The 27,747-nt window shown below is 40.2% G+C and overlaps 1 protein-coding gene across 1 annotated transcript in view; it reads right to left on the minus strand.

Moving 5' to 3' along the window:
- ROBO2 (roundabout guidance receptor 2) overlaps positions 1-27,747 on the minus strand; it is a 415,201-nt gene that overhangs the window by 137,675 nt on the left and 249,779 nt on the right. The window contains exons 3-4 of the mRNA XM_088539329.1: positions 4,392-4,549; positions 2,471-2,591 (exon numbers count right to left, since the gene is read on the minus strand). Of these exons, the coding sequence (XP_088395455.1) occupies positions 2,471-2,591; positions 4,392-4,549 (279 nt within the window). The remainder of the gene's footprint in view (positions 1-2,470; positions 2,592-4,391; positions 4,550-27,747) is intronic.

Here is a 27,747-nt window from a genome sequence, read left to right on the forward strand (position 1 = left end):
AGCCAGCCACATTATTCAAATCTCTATGTCTCTTACTTAACATACTTTAATTTGATTACAAAGCCTATGTTAGACATGTTCAGAACAGCTGAAGTTGGGCACCTGAATAATAACTAAGAATTATGGTATTTTAACATATTTTTTCTTCGACATTTGCACTAATCCCATGCTGCCCAAATGTCTGAATCAGAGCCTTGTGTTCGCAGAGGAAGGTGATGAACAAGTAACTAGCCTTTTTGCCCGTGTTCAGTAGGGCCAATCTGAACACGCAGAGCCGACCTGACGTATCCCACAGTTGGTGCATTTACTGAGGGCAGTGCCCAACATCCACATCGTTTCCTGGAAACATCACGGATGATGCCCTCCAGCACACACAGGCTCCTGCCTACAATCCAGGAATGGGGTTGTAGGGTACAACATGCTACTGGTGGAAGGCCAGTCCAAGGCACCCTCCATCCTCGGGAGCAGACCAGGACTAACTGGGACACACCATGGCCAGGCAGCAGCACAGGATGGGTGAGTCGTCTTCTCAGGCAACGGGTAGCTGAAGAATCTGCTTACTGCATGCTACTCGTGTACAGCAAGATAGGAAGAGAACCCTATACCTTAGATAGGAAGGGAATACTTTGAAAAAAAAGGGATTTTGGATTGGAAGACACCCAAGTAGAAAGGAAAATTTATATACGATTTTCTTCAGATAGACGGTTATGAAAAATATTGAACTTATAATTTCATTTATTGCTGATTTTATGCAGTACCTGCAGAACATGTTGTATTATTAGTTGATTGCTATGATTAAATCCTATAACATTTTTTCAGAATGTTGTAATTAACTATATAACGTTTTATATTTTGCACAGCAAACCTAATACTTTTCTGATCTCTGCAGGTTAGGAAATTACATGCATATTTCATGATTTTTATTCCAATGAGTCAATGCTTTTTAATAAATTATTTTCTTAAGGGTTTCTTAGGGCTTCATAGTTTAGGACTTCAATTTGCTTAATATCCGCAGAGAGTGTTATCAGAGATTGCCAGTACTGAAACTGCTGAAAAAAAAATCTCATATCTCTTACATCTCTATAAAGGCACAACCCCAAGTATTGGTTGCAATGGAGAGAATAATGTGATAGAGATTCTTTCAGCATTTCTTCAAAGTATACAAGTTATATTTTTAAAATCCATATGCTTCCTTGAATCCTAACAAAGTGAAGTAAAAGCCTTTATAGTCTTACTACACTGGACAGTAACAAATCCTCCATCACTTATGGATCTTGTCTAACAGAAACCTTTCCATGCCTTGCGTGACTCCCACAGGTGGACAAATGTTGAAACACACATAGCTGCAAACACAGATAGCATTATTTGTGATCGGGTTTGCCAGCGTACCATACTAGGCAGAAAGTGAATAGATTAGGAACACCTGCTTTACAAAGGAGCTTAGGATCTCTATGAAAAGTCTTACTGGAATTACAAGGAGTCTTTTTTAGATTTTTGCTATGTATCGAGAAAATAACAGGAGGAAGCTTTAAAGTTCCTTCTCTTTTTCTTTTGTATTTATATACTCCTTTTTAGCAGTGAGGGCTTTTTTCCTTATTGATTTTCTTTTGTTTGCTCAAGACCTCTTGACTGATACCTACAGAAACAAAACTAATGGCAAACAGAAATGGCATGACTGCAGGATCTACCACAGCAGGATTTTATGACCTTGCCTTTTATCCAGGTGTTAGCCGAATGGGTCCAGCTCTAGCTTCAGTATTACTCTATTCTTGCTCTAGGTCTCCCCATTGCACAAACGATCCTGGTAGCTTCCTGGTAGCTGTGTCACACAGGAAACCTATGCATTTCTGATTCATTTGGCAACATGAAGAAACAAAGTGATGCCCTGGCTTACATAATAAAAAGCTGCTCTGTGCCATTTAAAAGAAAAAAATAAAAGAATGACAGCTGTATCTTTTTTACATTCAATGAGCTGATCCCAGGATTTTATCTAAGGACATTTTACTGGGCAATTGAGCTCTTTTGTGCTCTGTTACAAAAGTTTGATTTCACAATCCCAAAGGAAGAAGGAATTATTTAAATAGGCAGTGCTGGTCCAACCCTCTGTTAAGTAGGCACTGTCAGCTGGGTTAAAAGTGATTCAATTATACTTGCCAGTTTTGTGAGGGAGAGCATTACCTCCTGGATTATGGTTTCTGAGCATGTGCATATCACTAAGGACCTCCAATTAGATTTAAGCTATGTGCTTAGAAATAAAATGCTGGGCCATCACAGTTGCCTATTTTTACATTACCACCTCTGAAATCTGGTCTCCTTAGGAAACTGTGTAATGCAGCTTAAGTGATACTACTGTATATTGTTACGCTGATATTGTCACGTATTTTGACAACTTAGCTAGGCCTGTGACATTTATGGCAAAAAGAAAACAGAAGCTTGAGTGAAAAGAAAGCAAAAGCTAAAGCAGCTTTACCAAAGACGGTGAGCTCTGCTGGGTCGCTGTCTCGCTCCCCCACCATGTTGGTTCCAACACAAGTGTACATGCCCGCGTCGCTTTTGCGTGTATTGGAGATCATCAGCTTTCCACCACGTATCTGTTTGAAAACAAGGAATATATCCATAACTTCAAATAAGAACACCAAGGTTATCAAAAAACATAAACACCCTGCCTTCTCAGAGAGCAAAGTTGTTCTGGAAGACATTTTATCCTTCTGGCCTTTTGACTGTATCTCATTTTTTTGTTGTCATTAGATGCTTTAGATTTCAAAGAGCACATTTCTTGCCTTTTTTGCAAGGCAGTGCTTGTATTTCTTGCATGATACCATATAAACTATTCTTGATGGAGCTCTTTAAAAAAAAAGTAGTGCTACTTAGTTTTATTTATTTATTTTATTGTTATTGGTGCTTGAACAATTTTTGTTGTTCACCAAATTAAGCGAACAAGACTGTTCACTTGGTGTTTTTTTTTTTTTGAGATGCAAGAAGACTGAATCAAGTCCACACTGAAAATTCACCTGGCTCCTATAAGCCTTATCATTTTCCCTACCACAGATGAAATTTGGAGAGTGAAAGAGCAGAGCAGCTACAATAAGCACAGTTACTAACTTGCAGCCTGTGGAATCATGGTCAGTGTCAAAAGTCAGAACATCAGATGGGATGCTTCTAAATAATCTAGGAATATAGTCCAAGAAACTTGAGAGGCAGGGAACAACAGCCAGTTCCCTGTCACTTTTCCTTTCTCCTTTACTCTGGAGTAGACCCTTACGGAGACAGCCTGGCCACAGCAACCCAAACAACTGCTGCCATTGCTTAGCTCAATGTACTGCCTCTGCCAACCAAGGCAAAGGACAAGTATTCCAGCAAGACTTCCATGCTGAATAAGAGCAGCACTGAATGAGTTATGTATCCCTACAAACATCATAAAAATTATGAGAGGAATATTCATAGTGAAAAGCTAAGCATCTAAAGAGAATAAAGAATGTCCGTGCAACCAGATTTTGCCTCATTTGTTTACACATACCATCATGCCATTACCGACAACTCAGTAAGATAGATCTTTTTACTGGATGCTTTTTCCTTCAGTATGCAGAATGACCCACCCCAGAATTCAACCAGTATTACTCACTTACTCAATATGTATTCCCATTTAGGATATACTGCTCTTTAGAGTGTAACTGCAACCTTTGTTTAGAATGTAGTTTCCAATAACGGCACTACATTTGACAAACATCACCTTAAGTCTGTTTTCCTTGGAATATTTGTGAACATCATACAGATTGCTTAATTTGTTTTTAAAGGACCTCTTTGGTATAAGGGTTGATACTATTATCATTTCACAGAGAGTTGAGATGTAGAGAAGGTAAAGCCAAACTGGTCAAAAAAGGCCTCTAAGTGATGCAAAGGTGGAACTCCTCGTACCCCGTAGTAGTGTCTCATCTTCTATGATCAAATCTATAGCTTGCTCTGACTTCAGTTACAATGGTTACACAAATGAAGCCTCAAGAATTTCAAGTCAGACTCCAAAATCAGAAGGAATAAATGACTCTTTCTTCTTACTGGGGAAAGCTCACAGAAAAATACTGCCAACTGTAACGATGAGTCTTTATGAAAAAGGCAAATATACTCAGATCCATTCAGATCTGTTTCCCTCTGCTATTTCAGGAGCCCTGGCATCTCCGCGTGTCCTCACCATCATCTTGAACTGCATGTTCCTCTGAGATGTTTCTAATCTGTGCCTGTGAACTCCAAGCCAGGCAGCTTCTGACCTCCACTCCAGTGTTGCATAGTCAGCTATGGAGCAGGACCTAAAGCCATGAAGTCCTGCAGTGCTCAACCGCTGCGTTTTCATGCAGGCTCCATGTCTATAAACAATTTTTTTTTAAAATCATACTCACACTGATTCGCTCTTCCCTGTCATCGATGCGGACTTTGTCTTTCTTCCAGTAGATGGTGGGCTCGGGATGTCCGCGCGGCGGCTGGCACTCCAGGATGGCGGGCTCCCCCGCCGCCACCACCACGTCGGTCGGGTTCTGGCGGAAGTCGTCCCGTAGCACTGATGAAACGAATGAGAGAGGGGAGAGAAAGGTTACAGGAATAACAGTGACCTGGGAGGAAAAAGTAGACGCACACGCACGTGTATAATTAAAAGCTCCCAACGTTAAACTGGCCTCGATTACTGTTAGGTGATGACATTTTATTGTACATTTTCTAAAAATAACCTCACAAAAGAATTTGCTGAAGCATGATCTTTTGTCAAAAAGAAGCAGATTTAATATGTGTTTTTTCCTTATTTTTTTCATGTTTCCAATTTGAAAATGTTGCTCTGCTTAAAACAAACGAACAAAAACTCCTAACTCTTTACCCTTGACAAGGTCATGTGACATTACAGGAAGCAATATTCCCTGCAAAAGTGATAGTGCACCGAGTTATTCTCAGAAAAGAATACAGCAGGTGGTATACATGGCTTCCAAGATATCTAATTTCAGTATAAACCAGTTAAAGAAGGGATACTACTGATACTGAATTGCAGAGATTTGCCTTGATTGAAGGTAGTTTAATTATTATTATCATTACTGCTATTATCACCAAATAGACGCTGAAGTGATCATCACTTTTGAAATGTGCCAAGCAAATCAAGCTGACGTTAGTGTGCTACCACAACACCTGCTTCTTCCTATATTTTTCTTATATTACTGCAACTCTGATCGCGTTGTCCCAAAACACGTTAAGGAGAAAAACATTTAAACCACCGCTGCTTGAAAACTAAATTAGACAATGCATGCTAGCTCCTTACGTAAATCATGCTCCTATAGAGAGGGATTAGGTCCAACACTCTGCCTTGAGTGTACTAAAATGATACCCACTTCATTGTTATTCTTCCACGTGTGTCCTAGTCTCTAGGTTAATTGACATTCTTATAAACATAAAACTGAAAATAGCTCTAGATGAGCTACTGAAATAGAATTTAGGGCATTTCCTCTCCTTGCATCTCAGCAACGCGCAGCTTTCATTAGAGCTCTAAGACAGTTCTCGCCCTTAATGGAACCGGGGCCCTCTGAGAAATTAGCAAACACTGTAGTCTAGCAAAGGGGCAAGCCAGAAAGAGTTCAGCAGAAATTGTTCACTCTCATTTTATAAGTAGAGGTAATTTACTGCTTTCAATGTTAATAAAATGTGCCCCATTTTAACATGTGGACCTGAATATTTTTCCATTCGGTAATAAGCCAGAAGAAAATATGATTAATGACCACAAGAAATACTCTCTGAATGGAGTGAGGTGAGGGGGGCTTAAATGTGACTTCTCAAATGACACATGAGGTAACTTTTATTGTTCCCCTTTTTGGGATACACAGGTGGATCCCAAAGGAAAGTGGGAATTAATTGGAAATTAATTCATTTTCTAACACAAAAGTGAGCCATTATTTAGGTCTTGCTTTTCAAGCATAAAATAAAAGTGACAGGACTTGTTGGCAGTAAATGCCACTCTGGCAAGAAACTTTATTCTTCCCAGATAACACGTCCAAAACATATCTTTTTTTTTCCCAACAACTAACTTAAAGTCTCCCCAAAGTACCTCTGATACAAATCACTAATACACTTTTCAGTAACTCTAATCAAATCAACAGAAATAGAATTCATGAAGTTTTAACATAAAGTGGAATAAAATGACGTAATGCACAGCATAAATAGTATGCTAAAAATCACTGGCTGCTGACTCCCAGGCTTTACAACATTTTGCAAAGAAAGCCAAGAAGACTAATATCACAGCAGCTTCAGGAAAGGCACCAGGAAGAAAAGAAATCTTCAAAACTACCCACTTTGGGAAGCATCTTTATGTTTCTCTGTGAGCATAAGATACCTGGGACAAAAAATTACTTCCAGGCAGTGATAAGCCCTCTCACACACAACTGGCAAAGAGACATCAAGCATCAATTTCTCCCATTATTATGACACACACCCACACACACACACACAATCATATTAGTTTCGATTGGCTTGATTTTTTGCAAAGTTACAGAACTTCATGCATATCCATTAGTGGAAAATCTCCAGAAAACCAGCAGATCCCAAGGCCAAGAAGTTTCCCATAGCGCAATGACTTTATACTCCCAACTCCGAACTCCTGGCAGCAAGACTAAGGAAAGTGCTATCTAAAGTTGCCAAACAGAGTTTCTTGGGGTGATACACAGAAAAATTGCATTAACTTCCTCTGAATCATTCCAGAAACTGTATAGGGCTCCAATCAGGCTCAGATTATGAGGGTAAGAGGTGATTTGACTGTATCGGTTTCCTTTACCCAAATCTTATTGCAAATGTGACTTGAATGGAAGATCAAAATTGACGTTACAAGATTTACTTAATCTTGTTCCACACCTCAACACACATGTGAGTCTCCAATGGATATAACCATCTAAAGCACTCTATGTTTTCGAGGAAAACAACAACAACAAAAAGGTGGTTAGAAAAGATGAATCAGGGAAAAAAAATAAAACATGAGGAGAAAGAGATAAAAGAAAAAAATGTGTGGAATATAGCTTAAAGGCAGAAAACAACTGAGAGAGGAAAAGTGGGAGATGCTCTAAACTTAGTGCAAAAACAAACAAAAAACCCAAATAAGGAAAGGAAGAAGAAGAAAAGCAGAGGGAACAAAAGGTGAAGAATAGAGGGCATAGGGTATTGTTCGTACGATTCAGTGCTCTTAATACAATATAACAATGTCAATATAAAGCACAGGCAGGAATCTGATCAGCAGAGCTATCCCAGCCCGCTTAAACGTCTCCTGAGAGAGCAGGAGCAGGGAGGAGAGAGGGCTCGCAAGGGAGGAAGGAGATTTCAGATTGGGAACGGGCAAGTTGAGGTGTCTGAGCACAGCAGCAGCCGCCGCGATCAGCAGCAGAAAGGAGCAGCCACTGCAAGTTGAGTTCACACTTATTACAAGGGGAAATGGAAAAGTTGCAGTACAGCTTAGTGCATTCACCATAGCTAATAGCGCAATCATCTGTGAAAAGAGAAAAATGGTTGAGAGCTGCAGAATATTCCTCAACCAATTATCCCCGATTGCTCCATGCTTTCAGATACCGGTGAGCGTGCTGGAGCCGGGCCCTGTATCCAGACACTGATGGGAGCTTGTGGCCTCCTTGGGCTCTTCCCGGCAGCGTACAAAGAGGAGCGTCTTAGAAACTCAAGACAAGAGGCGAGAAGCTACCAGCAGCCTCCTTTTCTTTGCCCCCTTTTTTTTTTTTTTTTTTTTTTTTCCAATTTTCCAGTCTTGTCTTGGTACCTAGCACAAGGCGCACAGTACCCTTTGGGCTTGTCATCAGCATTACTCAACATTTAACAAATGATCTCGAAAAGAAAAAAAAAGTGAATATCCAACATTATAACTACAGTGCACCCAAAATCCCCCAAGCGAGAGACCCCGAGGATCACTGCTCAGCCCAGATGTCAAACATGGCAGCACAAAGGAGAGCTGTTTCCCTCCAGCAGTATTTGGAGATACAAGAACTTTGAACCTCAAAAACTTCTGAACCGCTACGCTTCACTGCTTGGAAAGGCAGTGTGGGATTTGAGTGCTGCAAAGGGTAGCTGAACTGTACATATAGCCTATAATGATGCTGTGGACAAAAGTTAATTAAAATTTGATCAGCCTCTTTGTAGTTCTAACCAAACTGACGCTGCTCAAACAAGATAGAGGTCTGCAAACTGCCATACCAGCCTTTGCGTCGTTCAGAGTTCTGTGAGGCAATTTATAGATATGCCTAACTATAATAAGGGAAAGTAGCTACATGTAGCAGTAATAAGATAAAACTTCAAGGCTGTGCAACTGCCACAGTCAAGAAAAAGAAAGAGAGAAAAAAAAAAAAGAAGAAAAAATAATAACATAAAAATGTTCTGCTACCAAGGCAGCTGCTTACCAGCTTCTGCCAGCTTCGGCCCAACTCCAGCTCTTGGTCAAGCTGATGCTCATAAACTCAGGCAATTATACAGAGACTGAATTAATTTCCTCAGTCGAGGCTCCAGCAACTTGTTTAAAGGAATTGGAGATGAGACAACAGTGTTTATGGGGCAGGAGGGAAGGTGAAGGGTCAAAATTATTCCAGGCTAGACTACCCATGCCTTAATACTGCTTTCCACTAGAGCAGCTCTCAGGCCCTTTAGAAAGAAAACATTTTTACAGGATTTACATTTACATGATGATTACAAATAACCATCTGTCTGCTCGCAGTTCTTCAATCTGGTCGGCGTCCCGCGAGCCCCGCCCCTGGCCAGAGCCGCGAAGCGGGAAGGCAGCGGCGCAGGAGCCTGCAGTAACGGCCTTCTCCCCGCAGCCGCGCTCGCCTCTCCACCGCCTCCCCCGGCACACGCGGCCGGCGCCTGAGAGCACTGCGAGGCTGAGAAAAGCCTAGATTCCTTCCCTTTCTCAGTGAGTCATAATGTCTTAAAAAGTGGCTACATCTGTCATACTGACTAGAGCGAATACTGCGTAATTATCAATGCACCTCTCTAACTTGGGTCCTGGTAGCTTATCCTGTCCCGCCTGATCTGTTTTGTACTTACCCAAGGATGATCCTAACCCTAATGCAGATTTTATGCAGCCGTGTGGGTTGGTCCTATGTCACACACTGGTAGCTCTCCCCTGACCTGAGGCACTGCCCCACAGGCATTTTCCTGAATCCGCATCTCTCCATGGTTTCCTGGTACTTCTCTCCTACGAGACGCATTCATATGTGCTACCAAGATGAATTATAATGTCAAATAACTGCCCAGATGTCACACACTGGGCAGATTAAAGTATTATTATACTCTAGATAATGTGCAGTGCTGGGGGGTATTCCAGTATTTATGATCTCTTGAAATGGCCTTAGAGCAAGCTGGCATTACCTGTTGCAATGGGGTGACAGGAAAAGAGCAAGGGGTGGCAGACCATCTTCCTTGCGAAGGGTCACACACTTGGTTTCTTGGTTTCTCTTGTTTCAGCAGCTGCCTCTGTTACTGTTCCCAAGAGAAAGGTTCAAAATCACTAGCCAAGGCACGGGTCTGCTCATATGGCCACCTGAGCCTCCTCTGCGCAAGCACAACTTCATCCTGAAAAAGGTGCTAACTGCCATGAAGATCCTGGAGAAAATGCTGAGCAGGAACTATGCATATATTTTCATCTCATCTACTCTCCTACCTCTGCTATAATAATACCTATGAGACATCAATTACACAGCAAATTTACCATGACCCATAACATTCAGCCTGGCTTATCTCAGATGGGGTCCCAAAAGCAAGAAATTCATTTTCAGAGGTGCTGGGGTATTTTCAGAGATGCCAGTAGCTGCAGCAATGCTTGATGTTTACATATATACTTTTACCTATACATATAGGGAGGTAGCAAAGCTTCTCCCACTAGCTTTAGATCTTCTGCGCTCTATCCTATGCTGACAGGAAAGATTCCTTAACAGTGAGGGTGACAGAGCACTGGAACAGACTGCCCAAAAAGGTTGTGGAGTCTCCTTCTCTGGAGGTCTTCAAAGCCCGTGTGGTCCTGTGCCAGGTGCTCTAGGTGACCCTGCGTGTGCAGGGGGTTTGGACTAGATGACTTCTAGATGTCCCTTCCAACCTTAACGATTCTATGATTCTGTGATTCTATGATTAATACTGAATATTGAATATTGAGTGCTTGATTACCATCCAAGATTAAGCATAGCTTGCTCTTTATTTTTGGGCCTCAGTAAAGACTAGGACAATGTTGAAAAACACTTTATTTTGACACATCCTCTGAAACAGCTCATTCAAGTAGACAGAGGTATTTATACAATTTGGACTTTTTGATGAGCATTAGTGTCTAGACTTGAAAGCGTGAGACTCTTGCTTCTAAATATAGAATCTATTAGACAACATTAACAGAGAAGCTAAGAATTACAGGACACAGATTCCAAATGAAGACAATGGGAGTCAGGCTCAGGAAAAAAAAAATCAAAATAAAGTATTTTTTCCTGCTAAATTTCAGTCTGAACTAGATAATTAGACAAAGGTCTTGACAGAAGAAAGGCTTCTTCCTTTCTTATTTCCAGTAGATATTGCAAGAGTCAAACTTTGAAAGGTTTCTGCAACTATTAAAGCAGTTAAGCGCATCACAAACCTATTTTCCTTTTTTTTTTTCACAATTACATAGTCATGAAATTTAGTTGTTACTTCTGATTTTTTTTTCAGGCTGCTATTGTGCTGAATTAAGTGTATACAATAAAGCTTGAATACACTCACTGAAAAATTGTATAATGTCCTTGTGATTCATTGTGTTCTGCTGAATGCAATCTGACATCTCCATATTTTTTTTCTGAAAGATTTTATTTGACGACTAGATGGCATGAAGAGCGGAGATTTTTCTAATTGAGAACATACAAGATCTATGTTTAAGCCTGCTGATTGAAAACAGAATTCTACCAACTCTCTTCCCTGCCCTGAAATCCCAATAACCTTCTATTGTTTTAAAATTTCCAGCTCTGTCCACCAATAAATTTGAATGCTGTGGTTAACAGTCAGCAATCACAGTACCCACCTACCATAAATCTTCAAGTACATCACTGTGTTTTGGCGATCAAAAAAGGGAAGGAGAAATAATAAGCATTACCAAGTACTTTTTATGAATACGAATATCCTAAAGACTATTTTAAAATAATTTTAGAAATCCAAATCTATATGATGTGATAAGTTGATGCAAAGCTGATTTCTTTTTTCTTATTTACAAAGAAACCACTCTTCATGAATGCACTGTGCAAACTGCTAATGTTAACAAGAAATGTTACCAAGAGATACACCGACTAAAACCTTATTGCTAAAACCTAAAAGTCCAGAGCCTACAGAAGGACTGGATCACAACTGCAGACAATGAACATTGAAAAATGTACATAGTCTGTCGTAAGTCTTAAGATTTAACAAGGATTAGACATGTAGTGGTTTACTAGAACAGTTATTTAATGATCCTTGCAACTCAAGTCTGACATTTGCTTTTACGTGCTCTTTACGCTTAACGGGCTACATATTCAGAAGATCATGGGCAAGTCATTTATTTTTTCCCAGCTAATGTGAATATCAGATGAGGAGCTGAGTGTAACTTCAAAAAACATCACATCACGGCTGAAATGTTGCATTTTCCCTGCCCCCAGTATTCCAGCGTGTCTGCTTCAGAATGCGGGACTAGTTTCACTGGAGCACTGTAGGACTCTTCAAATCACGTCAACCCTCTGCTCCTCTCACAGAAATAGAGGGGGAAGGCCTGGATTTGCTGAAGAAAGGTTTCCCAGGTATTTCTCATAGGCTACTGTCAGAGATAGGATATAGCCCTAGACAGAGCTTTGCTCCGATGCAGTACAGCCGTTGTAAGACTCCACAAGCACAAACCAGAAAAGGTTTAAGGGAATGATAGATGCAATTTTTGAAAGCATTGGTACCCAAAACACTGCTATGGTTTACTACACATCAGAGATGCACAATGCACTGAAATGGGGAGCACAGTATAGATTCCCCAGGAAAAGATAAAGTCCCCAGGGACTTTCTTTTTTACTTCAGTGCCCAGGGCTTCCAGGTGGAGCCCAGCCACAACACGTAAAATGTACGTGTGCCCTCAATAAGAGCAAATGAACGACCAGAGATCAGAACTGTGTAAACAAACAGAAATGCGTACTGGTTGTTCCAGAAGCACCTAAAGTCGAATGCCTCATTTCACCAAGAGAAAACAGCGAGCAGCCTCTGAGCAACGCTGGTGAGCGAGCAGGCCCTGAGGAATCTCCCGCGCGCCCGCACACACGCACAGAGAAGCTGGGCTACCACCCGCCCTGGCGGGGCCCGGTCACAGGGCGCCATGCGGCCCCTCAGTGCCGGGCACATGGTGCCATCGGGGCTGCCTCAGCGCCTGGCACACGGCGCCATGGGGACACCTCAGCACCCGGCACATGGTGCCATGGGTCTGCCTCAGTGCCTAGCACACGGCGCCATGGGGGCTGCCTCAGGGCCCAGCGCATGGTGCCATGGAGCCAACCTCTAGAGCTCATCTAGTCCAGCCCCCCTGCTCCAGCAGGGACACCCAGAGCATGTGGCACAGGGTGGCATCCAGGCGGGTTTGGAAGATCTCCAGAGAAGGAGACTCCACAACTTCTTTGGGCAGCCTGTTCCGGGGTTCTGTATTTGCAGCCTCTCAGATCTTCAAGGGGCTGTGTGCTGCTTCATGAGAACCTGCCTCCTATCCTGCAAACCAGACAGGTGGCAACACGCTACTTGTCGCACCTCTTTAGTCCTTGACTTTCTGAAGTTTTAATACTCTGCAACCAAACCCAAAAGTAAGGATGTGAGGTTCAAATAACTTCATTCATCCAACGGCACTTGCTCTGAGGAGAGTAAAAACTCTTTTTTCCTCCATTGTTTGATTTTTTTTTCCCAAAAGAAATTCACAAGTGAAATGTTCCTTCATAAAAGGCTCCTTTCAGATTTAACAATTGACCAGAAACATTAGGGGACAATTTTACTGGATTATCTTGAACAACACAAAATAATTTACCTGTCAGTTATCATCATGTCATTCTGCATAATGAATTTAAGTTTCATTAAGTCTCAGAGCTCTAAACAACTGAAGAAAAAAATGTGATATGCAGACCCTGAATTCAATCCTCTTAGGATAGAGCCATCTACATTCTGTCAATATACCACAAAGTAGGAAATGACCTGCAAATTATCAGATAAACCAGTAGTTTTTGTACTGTCTCAAAACCAGAAGGATGCCCCAAATTTGTAATTTTATGCAAGCAAAGAAGATAATAGTGCAATCTGCAGGCAGCCTTTTGCGATTTTGATGTGTTCAAATGATTCAAAGAGTTACTTCCGTGCAATGATACCTTTCCCGTTTATTCTCAAAAAGAGCAAAAGAATGTAAGAGTTCACATTGCCCTCATTATTATTCATGACTTAGTGAAATGGGAAGAAAAAAAAAGAAATAGGAGAAAAGACCAATAGCAATAGCCTAAAGCATCAATTTTGAAAGGGGAGTTTCGGACCCTAGGGGAGCCCAGACGGTGCGTGTCAAGCTCCCCGCTGCAGCTACACTGCCCTGTGCATGAGAATCAAAATGCCCTTCAGCTGGCTGCTTACACTCACTCCCAGACACACCGTCCAAAGGGAGCAGCACAATGTATTCAGTGGCACGACAGAAGTAGACCAGCAAGGACCAGTGGATCAGCAAGGACCAGTGGACCAGCTCACACCCTGCTAAGCCCTTGGTGCTAAACCTTTTGGCAGTTCAGTACAGTAAGAGGGCAAGATAGCTCCACATCTGATGATGCTCTTAACAGAAAAGTGGCCAACAGCACAGCCCAAGCCACTGGTTCGGCCAGATGAGAGAGAAGAAGCAATTGGAGCTGTGCCTGTTAACCCAACCTTTATCGGCAGCTCAGCCCTTTGGATAGAGAACTTCCACTTCTTTTAACTCTGGGAGTTGGAAGACATCTGTTAAACACACTGTTCAGAATAAAACATTTTTACTATCCTTCTCCTCCCTCTGGATTTTTACATAAGCTACTGGTGCAACAACGGGCTTGTTCTGGCACCAGCATATTTAATAACTAGATACTGAAATCAATATTATTTTAAATGTGAATCTCCTGGCACATTTAAGTCATTCATTTTATTCCTTCTTAGCATGAGGTTTAACTAGACACGATGTACTGTTACTCCCACAAAAGATTTAATTTGTATACACTTATACAGCTACTGTCATTCTCCAATTGCATTAGAAAACAAGAGGCTAAACTGACAAGATAAAGTATTCAGGCACCGCATGACAGACAAAGTATAATATTGAAACAGGCAGATTAGATTATTAGACTAGACAGGATTGGAGAGAGGGAGTTTTTAGCCTGCCACACTATATGTCAGATTTTAGGTATGGTAGCACACACATTTCCTTCTATGCCAATAAATAGATAAATAATCACACAAAAACCCCCTCCCCTACATCCTCTTTCTGGAAGGATTTTTAACCTAGATCCCTCCACTGGTCAGTCCCGAGTCTGGATCCACAAGCAACTGAGAGAACGACAAGCCATACCAGTGCAGTGGCCAGGAGAGCCCAGAACCCTTGAAACCAGATTTTCCACCAAGGAAAACACATTGTTAGACTATGTGTTATATTTCCCTCTACTCAGAATAAGGAATACATAGAATACAATAGCTTGCATAACCAGCACATGCTGTGGGATTTCTCCGTGACCAGGAGAGCTGGAAACATTCTCTCGTTTGCTGGTGCAGCTTCAATTACAGCAAATTGAATTAAACTCTCCCTCGGGGCAGACCGCTGTAGCTCCGCTCCTCCTTTCCTGAACAGTTCCAGATGCAGGAGGGGAAGGGTTTTTGTTTCTTTCCGAGGACTTCCACATGCACAGCTGTGCTTCCATATTCATACGAGGAGGAGAGCTTCTGGGGGGGAATACCTGGGGCACTGCACAGTGCGGAGCTGGTATTTGAAACACGTTTGATTTTAACAGGCCAATTCTCTTTGGTGCTTCCTTACTTGGCAACAGCGAGAAACCACTCAGAAGACATGGAAACGCTCCCAGCATTGAACGATGGGAAGTTCAGTACAATCATAGCCCAAAATTACACACACGGCGGCTCTTCCCTTTCTTCCTCTCCTATCAAGAATTTATTACCTGCCTAATAACTCTTCTTTGTACTTTCTTTCGAACACCTATTTGGCCCAAGGTACTAATTAGACCTTCTTTTCTAATCCCTCCAGTATCCAGAGCTTCTATCAGAAGGAACCATCTTCCTAGGGCAGGTCCACAAGTTCTCTTGGAAACTCAGCAATAAGAATTACCGCTCACGGGGCCTAACTATGGATGTCACTTATGCAAGGAGTGACAGAGCTCAAACAGGCCTAATTATTGAGCACTATTCAAGTTCTGTGTGTTTTTTTTTTTAAATTGCTGGTCACAGACCTATAATTTATATATATAAAATATGTTTATATTATTATATAGTATATAGTATATATTTAGGATGTATATATGTATGACTGTATAAATATAGATACACACACACATAAAAGACAACTCTATAATAAAGAGAGCATAATTAATGCTTTGTTTAAGACCCCTAAAACTCATTTCTTGCTCTTTTCTAAACACACCTCTCAAGGCTCTGAGTCACATTGAAAACCCTTCAAACAGCTCCCTTCAAGCAGCTAAACCAACACTGCCAGAAATGACAACACTGGCAGATACGAACCACTAAATCCAGTGTGTAACTCATCGGAATTTACCGAACTTGAGCAGTTTAATTTGTCTTGCTTAGGGCCTGCTAATAAAACTCATCTGAATTCACAACACAGTAAACACAGAACTGTTTTGCTCACAGGAAGTGGGAATTTACCTGTGATTTGTGGCCATCCAGGAGCCTGCACTGCAGAAACTCGACACAACATTGTTAGAGTGAGCATGGCAATAGCACCAGTACTCTGGAGTCAAATCACTCTCCTGGCTTTTTTTTTTTTTTAATATTAAGTCAAATACACTTATTCATAACCTTTCTTCAGATCCTAGTGGCAGTGGTAAATGCATTAAACTTTGCTTTCCCTGTTCGTGATGTCTATAAAAATTGTAGGTGGAATTATAGCCCAGTAACACAAAGCTTGGTGTATGATTCCCCTTATAAGTAATAATGAGCTGGACAAGAACAAAGCTGACCTAGGGATTTCAACACAGAAACTTTAATTGAAAACCTAAGCAATACCATGCAAACCAATGTTCTCATGTCAATATAATAATGGCATTGTTATATCTATTAATAAGTATAGATCTGCTGATGGATTCTTGGCTGATGGGACATCATAAAATGAATTATACTTCTTCTTAAACAATATAATTAACTCTTAATGAACCTTTCCCTTTTCCCAGTAAATTCAATTTTGTCTAATCCTTGGCTTTATGGTAATGCTGAGCTCATTAAAATGTTACTTAAAACTCATTAAAATGCACACTGAGAGGTAACAGCTTCATTACGGTAATACGCTGTAGAAAAAAAAAGAAAAAGAAAAAGAATGCTTTATTATCATTTAATTGTTTCCAAAGCTGAATACATCTGCATAGTGATAAGGTTCACAGGATATTTTCAGCAGTGCTCAATAATTAAGCAGTTTAGTAATTAAAAATGCATTTTCCAAAAATAATTTTATGTTACTGCTTATTCCCTGTTGTTTCTTTCAACTGGGAGAAGTTCTCGTATCAGTTTACAGAATCAAGTGGAACAGTGATATCTGTATTGATATTAAAAGACATGTCAGTTTAATTTCTTGGTAAATACTCTTTCAAAATAGTAACCTAAAACTGCCGCAAACATATTTTATTATTTTACATGACAAATACCCGACTTTATAGCAGAGTCATATGATATCCACCCAGCCATTACTTCATCAGCAGGGATAAGCAGAAATTATGCTGGGACCTCTCAAGCTTGAAGCCTTACTATAATTCTTCTGTCATTTATTGTTGCCATACACTGGCACAAGACACCGCAGCGGATCTTTACAGCTCTTGGGCCTGACTGGAAGTCGCTGGGACCTGGACGTGGCTTTAGGGGAATCCAGTGTAAGCAGGAGCCTGCTCAAGTCATGCTCCGAGGCGGAAACCCTGCAAGCTGGGAGCCAGATTTTCCTGGAGCGCTGCGGCCTCACCCCTTCTTATCTGCATATATCTATCTAGGGGCTGTCCCAGCTCTAGGGCAAATATATTGGGAAAAATACATAGAGTATCACCGGGACTGTTTTTAATATATTATTTTTACAGTAGTAAGTAAAAATATATTAATGAAACAGTCAAAAGCTAGAGAAAAAAGCTGTCATATCTTCTCAATAAGCTCAGTACTAAGAGTCTCTAGGGTCCACTATTTGCCACGTGACATCGTATGAAGCATATTTTGCTAACTGAGGCTAAAAAGCATGTATTTTTACAACAAAATAAGAGAGAGTTCCTATATTTTCTCAGAGTATGCAGTGGGACTTTTGAATGTGAAAAATAAAGCTTTGGAGAAGACAGCCATGCAAGCAGCTTTCTAAGGTGATAGCAATTAAGACTGCTTAAAGTGTTAATTTAAGACCAATCACTGCTCTTTCCTGGCGCTTTTCTAGGGCAAATATTATTTCTATGCAATGTATTTTTTTCAAACATACACGCACCACAACACAGCCAATGCAGATTTTTCAAACCTGCTGTGAAAAGTTGCTTGACTAGTATGACAAAGAGACAATTAAGCTTCAATTAAGCTTAAATAGGGATGTAGCAGGTTAGACATATGTAACAGGGAATGTGGGACAACACAGAGAAATGCGGTCTGTGGTCTTTTAACCTGTATACTACTACTAAAAGGCAAGAGCAGACCACAACAGAAATAATCTAAGTGAAAAGCAAGATGCTAAAGCAACATGATTAAGATATTCAGCAACCATTGTTGTCTACATTAAAAAAGAAAAAAACAAACAAGCAAAAAAATCCCACCATATAACAGCCCTCCCATGGTCCCAATTCCCAGGCCTAAATGAATGATCAGGCTTCTTTTGTTCACCTTTTTGAGTAATTTAACAAATTGCTGTCTCAAGGATTTTACAGTCTCCCTTATGTACTTTGCATAGTTCCTGGCAGAGAGGTCCAATTGACATTTCTATCAAGTACATCAGAATAAAATACATCAAAATAAAACAAATACAGGACAGTTACTCAGTGAGACATCAGTGTGTGGGCTGAAAATTGCTATTTAATACAATAAGTCAGCTCATATTTCTAAATCTGCTTTTGATAAGCCTTTAACAAATCAGGCCCTTTTGCTGGAGATGTGCATTGCTGTTTCTACAATCATTTACATTTCATGTTCTGAGCCATTTCAAAGGAAAACAAATAACGTGTCTTTTTAGCCAAGTAAACAATCTCTCATTTTATCTTTATTGCACACTCCAGCAGATAAGTTAAGCCATTTCTCTCAAACACTCCGTGAGATGACTGGAGATAAATAACTCGGAAAATAAGTAACTGGCATAATAAGTATTAATGTAGAAAACTCTCTCCATTGTATTTCCATGTATTGACTACGAAAAATTAAATGAGATACCATAAACATAAAATGGAAGATAAACGGTACACTAGAGAGGAAAAAAAAGTAATTACATATTATACTTGCTAGCTTTTTTCCTACATAAGCACTAAACTGAAAAGCCAGCATTAAACACTGTAAAATGACTAAAAAAAATTAGTACTAGCGCCTCCATTTTCAGCTGCATGATATGGGAAGCATGACTAGCCTTTTAAATCCAACGCCTGGCAGAAATACCCAAGTGCCTCTGACGTTTGTGCGAAACTCAAAAAACACATGGCTGTGCATACCTATGCCGTAAAGGCAGAAACTCTTTTATTATGTTAATTTGATGCAAGGAACATGCAAGGAACAAGACTAGTACCATTTTCCTTCAGAGCTGCTACAGTAATTTTAAAAAAGGAACATAAGAAGTGGCTGATTTCAAATGTGTCCTTGCTGCCTGGGTCAGGTGCTTCACTGCATCCTCTCCTGGGGGGACCAATGATGGCTTTTAGCCTATGGTATTTATTTCTTGAACAGGAACCTGAGTGACTTGCATATCATACAAGAACAACTCTGTGGATCTAGACCTATTGAGAATCAAAATTTTGAGAGTTGAACCTATAAATCCAGAAGATTCAGCCTAATTCTCTTTTTTGCCTGTCCCTTCTTTTACCTCATGTTGTGACTAAAGAGAGAGTATATTTCTGTGTTAACCTGGGTGATGCAACCTCTCTGCCACTGAAAAACATTTGCTCAGGGTGAAAAAAAAAAAAAAAAAAAAAAAAAAGTCTTTAAACATCTGCTTGGAATTGAACCCAGTCCTAAAGACGGTTCCTGAACAGACAGACATACCCTGGCTGAGGTTAAGACTCAAGCTGCCACGGACTTTACCCAAAGCAAAACCCTGGAAGATGAAATCCTGCATGCTCCCATAACACTTCTGCTGTAAAATTCTCAAAATAATAACAAAATTTATGCACAAATAGAAAGAGCAGAAAAACTCGCACAAACTTGTTTGTCCTATGGAAAGTGTTTTTACACACTCTCTTCTCAGTATATGTGAAGTATAGCCGTAAAAAAAGGTCCACTGGAGAGGGAAATATTTGCCCTCAGTTGTATTTTGAAAACATATACAAAGATATGAACTGTATTCCAAATCCCTTAATTACTACAGCTTATGTGCACTTTTTCTGTGCTTTTCCTTACTTTCATTAATGCATTTTCATACGTGTTAGGAGTTGACTGGCAACAGTCTTTAGCATTACCACAGCAAACATGCACCCTCCAGGCCACGCAGCAGATTCTCTGCTGCATTCTCTAGCAATATACTGTGTTTCACCACTGCTATGGAAGCACAACCACCGCTGCATCATGTTCTACTTAATCCTTTAAATAACTTTATAGTTGTGAATACTCTCGACCTCTCAGGTTTCCCCAACTTGCTCCATAAAATATTTCTATAAAAGGGAGGGTGCCCTCAACCTCAAGAGGGAGCTCAAGAGGGAAGACCAAAAACAGAGCCTGTTGTGGAACTTCTAACGTGGCGGAGAGGGATTGCAGGGATACATTAGCCACCTGGAAATGTGGGCTTTTTGTTTTCATTTGTGACCAAACAGGTCATAGTGTTTAGAGAGGGGCACCTAATGGGAGCTGTAGAGAAAAAGTAGTTTTTAACTATTTTTTTTTCTTTCTCCAATGACTTTAGCCAGACACCTGAACATCGTAGCTTGATTCATGTGTTTGCCAAATTCGCTAGTAATGGTTAACTGAACTGTGGATTTCTAAACTGTCTTGGTACCTAACAGACATGCTGTTCTCCTCTCCTGTGGCAGGATGAGCATGGGTGCCCTCTGCAGAATGCCACAGGGACACTCAGAGGGAATGGCCTGTCTGTAGAGAAATGTCCTTTCATCCATCTTCACCGTGGCAGGTGACAGGCACGACTGTACAGCAAACACAGTCCAAAGACATTTCAAAATAATTACAATACTTTGAACAGCATCATTTCCAAAAGGCTTTTTAAAGGAAGATGAGGAAAATCTGAGAATCAGGTGTGATTGCAAATCAACTGCCCCCATTGTGAGGGTAGGGAATCACGAATGTTTAAGACTGCATCTAACCAAAAAGGTGGAGGAGTTGTCACAAGTACCAGTATATTATAAACAACAACAACAAAATGTTTACCTTGTTAAGAAAAGGGAGAAGACACTAAGGACATGATGCTTCCATTTAGTTCAAGAGCGGCTGACGATATGTAATTAAGAACGGAACAATGAAGCATTTTTATAATATACATTGATAAAATCAATCAACTCTGAATGGAGAAACTCTCTTATGTGAATCCCTGGACAGAGTTAATGAAACAGGAAAAAGGGGGCAGATTTGGTATATGTAACTTACTTGGTTTGACAAAACCCAGTGATAAGATCCTTGACAGGAAACTATTAAGGAAAACAAATAACTGTAGGGTAGGAGGTAAATTCTTGTTGTGAATTAAAAATTAGCTAAGTGATGGGAAACAAAGAGTGGTAATTAATGCCTGCTTCTGCAACAGGAGAGAAGTTAGGAGTTGGGTACCTCAGGGATCGGAAACAGGACAGATGTTCAATACATATATTAATAGGTTCTAAGCTGAAATGCACTGTAAGGGAAGGAAAATCAGCAATCAAAACACTATTTTGCAAAAGATAAAGATGACTGAGAAATGCCAAAAGGACCCATTCAAACTGGGTTACATTTAACTTTTTACAAGGCAATATAGATTTGGGAGAATTATTGAAGATCTTTGCCCTATTCCAAATAGTTCTGGAATAAGCATCTAGCTGAGATAAAGGGGTGAAAAAGTCAGGAAAGAAAAAAATCAATGATGTTCCAGAAACAAAGCAAAGCGACTTGCAGTCAATTTAGATTATTTCTCAACTCCAACATATTATTTCACAAATGATTCAGAAACTTCCAATTATTTTTTTTTGTTTAAGTTCCTATGCGCTGTTTCAACCTAATCGCTATATTAAAATGAGCAAAACTTTTCACTGTGTTTTATTGTCAGCAAATACAGTTTGAACAACCATGTTCATCCTTTCCCCTAGCAGTACTGGAAGTACAGAGCAATCAGCAACACACCTTCAGAAGTGCCTTTCAAATCGGATTTCAAAACTGTGCCATTCTGTCCCCTGCCCTGAATTCAGATATAAGCAAAGAACCCAAAGAATCCATCATGTACCAACTGGAGTTACAGGATACCTCTATGTATATGCATCAGGATATGCATTTCCATAGCGTAGTACAACCCAAAGTATTGACCTTAACCTCATCTAGCTGGCTCAGTCAACCACGGCCAAGACGAATCCCTTGAGTTTTACTACTCAGTAGTAGCTGGAGCACATGCCCAGAGCCCTGGGCGAGTTTACTTCCTGTTGCTGTCACAGACTAAGGCCTGTGTCATGTCACTGCACCCAAAGAGCATGGCTGGATTGGCACGGATTGCTTAAATTTAGTACAGGCACTTGATGAAGATACTACAGTCCTGAGCACATGGAACATATGCTACGAGCAATGTTAATAACTTGCATAGTTAACATTTCAACTTTATGGCTAGGTAGAGTGATGATCAATGATTAAAACAATCAAGCTTTTACAGACCCTGCACCTCCCCCTAAATAAGCTACTGTCTTCATATTAAACGTTGCCATGAAAAAAAGTTACTGCTAGTCTTTAAACCCTAGTATATGAATAATTCCTCCCCTGCATGCCTTTATAGTCATATTAGTATTCTTGACAGGACACCTACTCCTCCAGTAACTTTAAAAGAAATGTTTGGAAAGACTGTCAGGAGGGTAGGGTTAGGTTGGGTGCACCAATTACACAAGGCAGGGCAAGATAAAGAGAAACTCTAAAGGGCCTGATAAAGGCACCTGGATGAAGAGTGCTCTTCTAAAGCAACTCACTGCCTTCCAGTTGCCTCCTTCTTACAAACCACTGAAGTAAAGTGCCGGTGTAAATCAGGTTTCAAAAACAGTTTCTTATTCCAACCAGCAACTTCCCAAACTCTTGTCCAGGATTAAACTAACTGGGTGCCTAAATATTTGACAATTCACTGTTTGCTCTGTTAACTGGGAATCCTTCTGTGCCCTTCGCTGCTTAGCGGTACTTTTACCAAGGATTGACACATACTCATGACTACAGCCCTGCGGTTCTCCAAGCATGTGGGTTACCCACTGTTAAAGGTTTTCCGGGTGTAGCAGAGTCTGCATATACCCTGCATCCCCAGAGCTCCACGCACGCACGCCTGATGATACCGCTCTGCGGGGGAAGGGGCATCGCAGCCTCCCCCGCCATCTTCTCTTGCCTCCGGCATGGCTGGGCAGCCCAGGCTGCAGGAAATGGCACCAGGCCGCCCGCCTGGGCCCAGCCTCCTCGCAGCCAGGGCAGCGGGTGCTTCGCTGCTGCAGGAGCCCGGGACCACCCTCCCCACAGGGCCAGTGATGCCATCCCTGTGGGCTCCAAGTGAAGGTTACACCATTATGTGGGTACCAGGGAGAAGTTAGGGGAGAGAGGAGAAGGCAAGGGAAGACAGAGTCACAGGCAGAGGAGTTGCCTAGTGAGACAAAACAGACCCTTCCCCTGGCTCCTCCACCTCTTCCCTGAGCAGGATGATTTAATGAGCAAGCGGGTACAGGAAAGCCATGAAAACCAGTCCTGTTCCTGGCTACGGTCATGTTCAAACTCTGTGTGAGCAGGAGCCTTTGCAGCACTGGGGTGAGCTTGTTATACAAGAATCAAGTATCAGCATGTGTGTTTTTACAGAGTATTTTTGAGTAGCTTAACACATTACTTTCTCTTAACTATTTTTTAGAAGCATTTTAATGAAGTACTTTAAGCCATTTTGCTCTATACGATTTAGCAAATGCTGTTTTTCTGGTTTCCAATGGAGCTTGAAATTAATATTTTTGGTTTCTATTACTTAACTGTTTCAGTATCAATCTCTTGAATGAATGGCTCTGTGGATATCATTTGTTAATTGCATATTCTTGCCAGCCACTTTAAAGAAGCACAGAATTTAGCAAATCACATTAATACTGTTTGCTTTCTTTTAGCAGAAACACATAAGAGTAATGCACTTTCTTTTAACTGTGCATTTATAAACCAGCATCTGCCAGGAACAGTGACACAAAAGGCAGCTAATACTCAAGAGAAAGCCTCTGCTGTCTTGGGTCTTACTCTTATTTCACAAGGGCATTTGCCCACAGACTACGAACTGACACTCGCACTAAGTAAGAGTTATATTACTTCTACTCTTTAATATAGGCATTCAAATATCATAATATCCACATTGTCCTTGAAAGAAATCTCTCAGGTAAAGAGGAATAATAAATGAAGGGATAAACAGCTGTTGTAAATTTCTGAGGTAGGTAGCTGATATTTCATTTGCCAAAATCTTGAAATAAGGAGAAAGTAACTCATCTGTGCTTTACATCAACATTTAGATTTTTGATCTACCTGTTATGACCTGTTTAATTAAACTCTCTGCTGGAAACAAATAGCTTTCTGTATGATAAGCCAGTATTCTGAAATTCCCTGGTAGAGGCAGTCAATCTCTACTTTAGAGAAGTCATAAACAGGAATTTATTTTAAAAAAAATCAACTACAAATTAATTGTAGCATTTCCTTCCAAGCATCTTGCAGTTACTTGAAAGATTTTAAACCTGCCCAAACAGGTAGTCTCAAATGCTTTATATTAAGCAGCTGAGCCAGCAAGTGCCATGTACTGTATGACAGTACAATTGATTACTGTTTTTTTTTTTTTTTTTTTTGCCTCCCAGATAACTGTTTTCCTTTGAAGTTGGAGGCCAAGAGATAAAACATCTGTTATCCTCTAAAGCACTCTTTAACTGGGAGTGTTTCCTCATGACCAGGAAAATGGTGGTATCATAACTGCTTTGTTCACAATAAATTTAAAATTGTTAGATAACACAGAAGCTTTTTTAGCACATATTTATTTATGGAAGTATACTGCATTTACCCAAGTGTTCACTTTGAAGGAATAAACTGCTAAATTAAAGCTAAATTAAGGTAAATCTTAGTTGTGTTCAACCAACCATACATATAACGATGTATGTGCTGACATTTATCATTGGAAAGGGTCATCCAGGTAAAGAAGATAAGGTAGAGTAGATCTGTAACACATCATCTACTGAGAAGGGACTAAATTTTGCTTAGTTCTGTTATTTACTTAGGACTACTCAGAGAGAAAACTTCTATATATTAGGCCATGTGTGAGATTAAGTTCTCTTGTTTATGGGGAAAAAAATTAAAAAGTAATCTCTATTGCACAAGAGAACTTGAAAAACTGCCTTTGCTGGTAAAAGTCTTGGGATGGAAAAAGATAAATCAGTTCTCTTTAAAAGGTGAAAAATAGAGAAATAGGCCAAAGCAAAGAATTGAAACACTATTGTCTATTGATCATGTCCATAGAATTGCACAGACAGTTTTGCCATTAAAAATTTATTCTTTGCCAACTGTCACCCCACTGAGGAATTTGACATGCTTGAGTTTTCCCATGCTCTACAAAAGATGCTGTCACTGTATCCCAACTCTCAATAAATTGAGCCCGTAGGTGTATGTGCATCTTATATTCAGACCTGCCAGCCTCTTGAAAGAAACCTGAGTTACCTACTACAGAAAGAAAGACAGTCTTTTGCTTCTTTTATATTCCTTCTTTCTCAGCCTTCAGGTCTCCCTATTGCTCCTCAAAAGACCCAGCTGTTGTGCTCCTTTCATTTAGTAACTTCATCTTCTAACTCGGAAACAGCCGGCTGCATCCAGAGACACATGCTCAGGGCAGGACTCCTTCTAGCAGGTATCACTCAACCAGTCGCTCCGACAGCTTTTACATGCCACTGTTATTTAGAGGACACAAGAGCAAGAAACAGGGAATGATCAAATGAGGGAGTGAGGAAGGGCACTGCTGAAAGAAGACTGGGTAAGTCCTGAACCTAAGGGAGTGCTCGGCCCATATGTTAGATTCTTTCATGGAATCATTGTGTTGGAACACACCCTTTAAGATCATCAAGCCCAACCATAAACCCAGAACCACCATGCCTTCTAAACCATGTCCCTAAGCGCCTCACCTGTACGTCTCAGTCCAAAGAAGTGTGTGTTCAACCTTTTAAATAGGAAGATTGTGGTTGTCCAAAGGGCGGATTACCTGATGACAGTCTGAGTTACTTGATCTGGGCTAAGAGGCCTATGAAATCTACCTCAGAAAGCCTAAAACTGCTATAAGAAAAGAGCAATAGGTCAGGAGCTTACTGCCTTCTTCCTATCCACGAAAGTTATATTGTCTAGAATTAAAGACATCACCTCACAAACATGAGATGAAATGTCACCAATCCTTTTTTCTAAATAGTGCATTTTCTACAGTTAGAGAGCTTATTCACAGAATCCTACGTATGTTCTTGTTCAGTGCACTCACGAGCATGCATCATTACATCTAAATTTATCATTGTAGATCTGTATTCACTCAAGAAAAAATCACAGACGCTTGAGAGCTTTTTGTCTAAAAAAAGTTTGGAAATACTTATTTTTAGACCCTTCCTAGTATAGTCTTTCATCCACTTGTGCTCTCCTGAATGTCCTCGCAGTTTTTCTCACTTTTCAAGCACCAAAATGATTTGCAAGATTATTGTTTCTCCCCATGCACCACCCTCTTTTCTTTAACAGAAACCCCACCAGAACACAAGGGAATTCAGGTTGTATCATGTGATGTGAAAAATAAATAAATAAATAAATAAGATTCCTTATTCCTAGTTTTCTTTTTTTTTTTTTTTTTTCCCCTACTCCAGGACAGAACTTTATGTTTCATCCCGGGACTATTTGGATTTTTAAAAACCTATTACAAAAGGGCTTTTAAATCTTGTTTTGCCATTCGACAGTAGATTACATAGGCAGGGCTCTGCTTAAACAAAGACGTGATTGCTTGTTTACACATGCTCATAATATTACATTTTAGTTACTACTTAATTTACTTTTTTAGTATTGAGTTAAGGGTTCCAGTTCCCCAATACTTTTCCAAAGCATTTATAGATATAATATCTCATATTTTGTGCTAAGTACAATACAAGTTGTTGTAAGAAGCTGCAGTGGTCTGACAGAACATAACCCAGGGTATGTACATCGGCTGCCTGTTTCCCAAGTTCTGAAACTTGGCCCTGATTTTCTCAACTCTCACCTTTTTTTCTCACTGTAGCTTGCACCTGCAATCCATTCCTGGATTTAAACTGGCATAGATATACAGTGAATCATTCAGAAATTACAAACGCACCATAATTAGAAAGCAGTTATCTTCTAATAACTTTAATGAGAATCGCACTAGTCAACTTCCACCTAATATTTAAGAAAATAATACACATACTAAACAGATAAGATTTAATATGTATCTATCTGGATCAGGAATGCATCCACCATGGCAAGCATAAGAAAAACACTGTGCTTCAGTTTCATTACTAAAGGGGGAAAAAATTGGCATACAGAAATAGTTTCCACTGAAGATAAGCTCTTTAAATTAAAGTACTCCTTTGAGACTTGCTGCTTAAACTATCTATTGTGCATCCATAAGCAAGAGTTGAAAAGGAAAAGCTAGAACTGCTGCAAACTGCTAAGCTAAGCATTAGCACTTTGGCAGAGAAGCCCCTCCAGATTTGCCTTTCTCCAAAACCCATTTATCAGACAGTGTGGCCACTAACACTGCAAAGCAGCATTTTACAGTACAACATTACACAGAAACCAAAAGGCCACTAGAAAGCTTAACCAAAATATCAAAAAGATGAGATTTTCTTAAAATACATAAGAACTGCTCCAAAACAATAATAATAAAAAAAAATCCAAGAAAACAGCAGTTTCAAGAAATCTGAACAGAAACAAGAAGATAGACCATTTATAGTAGTGTGTATGTAAGAGACAAAAGAAAAAAAGCCTGATTAGTTTAATGAAATCTATGTGTACATAAGACAGTGAGAGAAGAGATTCAAAAGAAATTTTTTTTTCTGGTTGTGTTATTTTCTATATCAAAGCAAATCATGGAGTCTGTTGTTGTTGCTTCTGTTTTTAAAAATTACATAGTTTAAATAACAGCAAAATTCTTTCCGGTCTCCC

The sequence above is a fragment of the Tinamus guttatus genome, unplaced genomic scaffold (genome assembly GCF_059628265.1).
Source record: "Tinamus guttatus ecotype Peru unplaced genomic scaffold, ASM5962826v1 Tinamus_guttatus_pri_ptg001602l, whole genome shotgun sequence".
Classification (NCBI taxonomy): Eukaryota; Metazoa; Chordata; class Aves; order Tinamiformes; family Tinamidae; genus Tinamus; species Tinamus guttatus.